The following is a 5490-nucleotide window of genomic DNA, read 5'->3' as shown; positions in this document are numbered from 1 at the left end:
CACGAGGCGAAAATTCACCTCAGTTTTGGTATGAACACCTTTAATTTACCGACAGATGTGTGAGTGGAATCAATCTTCTCATTCAAATTTTGGCAAAAAAGCAAATTAACATATTTATAAAAAACAACTAAACTAATGCTTTCAGGGTATAAAGTAGCACAAAAAAGATAAAACATACTGCGCGATGGGACGATAAGTTCTGCCGTGATGTTTACGGGTAAAAGAGTGCAGAAAATCTGTCAAAAAATGACATATTTTGACATTTCTGGGACACTGAGCTTGTTATTAAAGTTTGGTTTAAAATGCTTCAATTTATATATAAAAAACAAATTTATCTCTCATAATAATATCTGTATAATAACAATAACATGCTCTTTTTGTTTGTTACATAGCATCATATGTTAGGATTTTAGGGCAATATTTGGTGTTATTAAAAAATATATATAAAAAATGTACCTTTAAGAACTGAAGTTACAGGCAAATCTGTAAAAAAAAAAATAAAAATAATAAACATTTTACCGCATCAGTAACTATTTCAAGCTAATATTTGGCTGTTGGCTAAGTGTTGTGTCTTTGTGAATGAGAATTAAAAATTAACCGTTAGTTAACTTCTGATTCTGCTGTAATTCTCACAGCATGACTGAAATTACTTATTTTCAGAAAATGGCTTAAGAGCATTCATAAAATTTATCTAAATTCTGCTAACTTTCATCTCTACAAAAGAGGATAAGAGCCGTGTTAATAAAAAAATCTCAGATTTCGAGAATAAAGTCATAATATTACAAGATTACACCAGTAAATTTGCAACAAAAAAAATTGATTTAACTTTTAAATTTAAGAGAAATGTTTTTGATTAAATATGTATATTTTCAGGAAAAAAAAAGTTTTTATATAAAGTGATTAAACTAGCAAATTTACAAGAAAAAAAGTCAAAATTTTACATTTAAACCTGTAAATTAAAGAGAAAAAATGGCGTAAATTATGTGATTAAACTATTATTATTAATTATTATTATATTACTTAAATAAACTCGTAACTGTACGAGAAAAAAAGTAATATCCAGTTCAATCTGCAACTTTCGCCATGTAAATTTACAAGTTTAACTGCGTAATAATACACTTTTCTTCTGGAAAATTTACGAGTTTAATCTCATAATATTGTGACTTTTTTCCCTAAAAATTACAACTTAATTCCCGTATTTTTTTTTTACTTCATTCAATCAAAGATTTTCTTTTTTTATTAACACGGCCTAATCCTCCTTCGTACATCTTATAAAAAACTATTATTTATAACATTTTAAAGTACTATTTTTAAGTACATTATGTGATTATTTCTATTGTTTGTGCACAAACTGTAAATCTCTTCCATGTGGATCAGACTGATTCACATTCGGCATCAGAAGTCGTGGCGGTTGATTCGCTGCTGATCCTTCTGCGCCTTCGCTTTTTCTTTAAGCAGCAGAATGTGCTCGGCAAACTCCCGCACGGCTCCCATCCCGCCGACGCTGCGGCACGTGTACTCTGCAGCGTTTTTGGCGACCGGCAGACCGTCATTAGGCACGCCGCTCAAACCCGCCAGGCTCAGACAGATGACGTCCTGTTTCTCTTTTCCTGAGAGGACGAAACGTGCACAGGATTAGAGCAGAATATTTCAAATAAATCAGGGGCTATTTGTTATTTATGAGATCACTGAAGGTGATGCAAAAAGAGGGAAGCATGACAAATAATGCTGAAGCACCGCGGACAGACTTACGTTTTTTATTTTGGCTGGAGGGGAGGGGCATACTAACTAACTTTAAAAAACTATATTTTGTATTTAAATGTGGGTGATTTTCTTTTTTTTTTAAATATTTTTTATTTTTAAGAAAAGGTGATTTGCTTTCTTTTGAAATTTAACAGAAAAAAACCTTTTTATGTTGGACATTTTTGAGAAAAAAAATTATTAATTTATTTATTGAAATTCATATTCAAAACATGACTTACAAACTCGTAGCACGTTTTTTTTTTTTGCCTTATTCCTTTAAAAATTATTGCAATTTTTAAAGAAAAAAAATATTGTTTTTTTCCTTTTAACATTTTGGTAATTTTTTTTTTTTTTTAAGAAAAACTTTAGAAGTCACATTTTCTTTAAAACATTTGAGGGAATGGAGGGAATTTTAACCACGGTGCATTTACACATCCAGCTCACACTGTCACCACACAAAGCTGGCTGATAATTGGCAAAATATCCATTTTAATTTAAATCTTATTTAAATATGAATATAAATAAAATAAACGGATGACATTTTAGTAAATACTAAAAAGGCTGATGTACCCATGTAGGCCACGTCCTTCCACTCCAGCCTCCTCTGCTCCAGCAGCGGCTTCAGGTCGTTCAGCGGCTCCTCGCTCACCTGGACGACCTGGCAGCCCGTCCTCTTGGCCAGTTTGTCCGCCAGCGACTGGGCCACGGGGTCCGCGCTGGAGGTCAACAGCACGACCTGCAGGAGTCGAGACAGCGTGCGATCAGATCACCTGACCCAAGTCAACGACGCTTTTTAGAGAGACGACAAATTCAAACCTCCATCTCTTCTCTCTGCAGCATGCGGATGCCCTCCGTGTCTCTGCTGTTTATGGACACCATCTCCTCTCCGGACACCGACAGGAAGATCCTCCCGTCCGTCAGACATCCGGAAACACTGCAGAACATCAGGCGAACCACCTCCGGCGAGGCCCGACCGAAGTATCCGTACCTGTGGGGAGAAGAAGTGCAGACTGGATGTAAAAAAGAAGAGGAACAAAAGAGCGGGTAAAGAAATTACGACTTTTTGGACAAAATCTGTGAAACGGCAGAAAAACCAGTTTTCTTAAAAAAAAAAAAAAAAAAAAAACAGTTTTCGATAAAAATTGTTGAAAACTTTTAAAGAAAACATGCTTTCAAACCCATGGTCTTCTTTCAAAATACATTTTAAGAAAAAAAATAAATAAAATAGTTCCACTACTTTTCCAAGCCAGGAAAATGTTATTGTGAAATTCCATGATGTTTCCAGGTTTTCCATGACTTTAGGAGCCCTGACCTCACCTGCGAACCCTCTGCTCTGCCACGGGCCAGTCGATGTCCACATCGATGTCCACGCTGTACTCTGGCATCATCTCGTAGTACGCCACCTTACCGCCCTGGAGAGAGCGAGACGTAGGAATGTGACAGCAGCAGCAACACGAAACGAATAATGAGTGTTAAATTTAGGAAAAAGGTTTCAGAGTTTGCAAATCGCTGCTCATTCAAGGTCTGAGCGCACGTCAGTTACCTGCAAGATTCCTCCGTTCACCAGGTCTCTGGTGGTGAAGTAGAACGAGCCGTTCTCGCACAGCTCGCCGTCCCAGTCCTGACGCCGCGGACGGTTGGCCGGGTCCAGATTCAACGGCTCCGTCAACTCACCCGCTGGAAGCAGGCAGGTAAGGGGTTAAAAACAGGGACACTCAGCTTTGCTCGAGGGCTCGGCAGGCCCCGACATGTTTCTAGGATTTCAGGACGTTTCTCAGATTTTAGGATGTTTCTCGGATTTTGGGACATTAGAGGTTAGCGAGGACCTCTGTCAGCGGGTGTAGAGATTCTCCAGTTGCACTTTATTTTATAAATAAGCTCTATTTTGATGCTGTTTTATGCACTTCGGCACCTTATGTATCCTTAAAGTACAAAATCAATCACCGGTTTGAGTCACTTTATTTTTATTATGAATTAGAAAATGATTGGGGGACCAGATGTGGATTGTGGGCCATACGCTGAGAATCACGGGGTTAAAAGGTTCATCCTACCACACACAGCTTTAACAAGAGACCGTTTCTTATTACCTAACGAACGCGTTTCATTTGTATTATCAGTTAGGAGTGACCACGCCTGAAGATTGTGTGAATTATGTGTATCACAATAGTTTGAAAAACTGTCAAAAAAACACACAAAACCAAAACAGGGTTCCCACACTGTCTTGAACATCAAATTCAAGGACTTTTCAAGGATTTCTAGGCCCCACTCCGTCAATTTCAAGCACCAAGCGCAGCATAGTTTGAGACAAGGATTGAGGCACTTCAATGATCCACATCTCCTATATACCATTATAATACACCTGTATATGGTATTTATTTATATTACCATATAAATACCAGTATATGGTAATTAGAATCGATTAAACTTATTTTTTGTGTAAATCTTTATGACAAATAAATCATCAGTTGCAGAGATAAACAAACTTCTTGCATTGGTCATTAAAACCACTAAATTATATCAATAAAAGTCTCATAACTGTTGGGATTAGACTGGAGCTACATGTGATGTAGTCTGCGTCATCTGTCGCTGCAGATTAAATCTCGGCTGAAATGTGGACCGTTGACTTACATCCTTTCTTGACCTCCTTCCAGCGGAAGTGGTGCCTCCGGACCACGGAGAAGACCGAGTCAAAGCCCTGCAGCGTGATCATCTCCAGGGCCTCCCTCAGATGGAACGGATGGAGACACGGTGACGTAGCCTGAATGTTGCAGATCACATCCACCTCTAAAAACAGACAAAAAAAAGGTTAAATATGCAGCCGAGGTGTCAGAGTTTCAAACGGGACACAAACAGCAATCTCCTGGTTGCAAGTCCGTGTTTGTTTGACCGATCCACCACCAGTCCCCCCGCCGCACGCAGACTTTCTCGCCTGTTATTCGAATGAATACAATATTACATACCGCCCGAGCCTACTGTGAGTGTCGCCATGAATAACAATAACTGTACAACGATGCAGAACTCATTTTCGGTGGTGGTTTAGAGTTTTTTTAAGGACTTCAGAGTCCTTCACTGTCTGCATGCTGGCATGTGTGGAGGCTCCAGGGCGTCTGAAGGTTAAAATCCTGCAGGATCGAGACCTTGTAGATGTTTAGACTCCAGAGTTACACACAGCCGTGTGACGAGCACGTTAGGAAAAATGCCTTTAGAAAATGTTTGATCAGGACTGAAACTCTGATCTTTAATTTTGTTTTTTTTATAAATAAAAAATGAATGAATAAAAATAGCTTCCACAGATACAGATAATTGGAAAAATGCCTTAATGATCAGCCAGGCCAATAATATGTCGACAGGCTGTAGATACAAAACACATAAAGATATAAAGTCTCTTTTATTTGCGCTGTAATTAGCAGCCTGATTGTGCTCGTGACTTCGGCACCGAGGCACGTTATGTACTCGGTGTTCGTCTGTTTCCTGGACGCTCTTTATCTGATGTGATATCGTATTTGTACTCCATGTTTTTTTATGATGAAAGAGTTTATATACCTGCTGCTACCATGTTGGGATAGTAGCTTTACAGAGTCAACAAAGGATTTTAATTCAAACAGCTGCTTTGTGCACTCTCTGATTAAACACACGCCATGGCAGCATTAACCCTTTGAACCCTGGAGTAATATCACTTCTCTTGTGCTGCTTTTTGTGATGCATTTAAGAGTATTTAAATCTTGGGGCAAATGAGTCGCATGGTAA

At 38.4% G+C, this 5490-nt stretch overlaps 1 protein-coding gene across 1 annotated transcript; it reads right to left on the bottom strand.

The window, feature by feature from the left end:
* Window positions 1-980: 980 nt before the first annotated feature.
* Window positions 981-4540, bottom strand: LOC121966280 (N-acylneuraminate cytidylyltransferase-like; the record flags this gene model as incomplete). Its single annotated transcript, XM_042516385.1, has 6 exons — window positions 981-1610; window positions 2314-2479; window positions 2560-2731; window positions 3061-3155; window positions 3287-3420; window positions 4372-4540. Coding segments are annotated over 6 exons (951 nt in total), but the record flags the coding sequence as incomplete, so codon positions are not given.
* Between the last annotated feature and the right edge of the window lie 950 nt (window positions 4541-5490).

This window comes from Plectropomus leopardus, unplaced genomic scaffold (assembly GCF_008729295.1).
Source record: "Plectropomus leopardus isolate mb unplaced genomic scaffold, YSFRI_Pleo_2.0 unplaced_scaffold2385, whole genome shotgun sequence".
Classification (NCBI taxonomy): domain Eukaryota; kingdom Metazoa; phylum Chordata; class Actinopteri; order Perciformes; family Serranidae; genus Plectropomus; species Plectropomus leopardus.
This window is presented reverse-complemented; position numbering and strand designations above follow the sequence as displayed.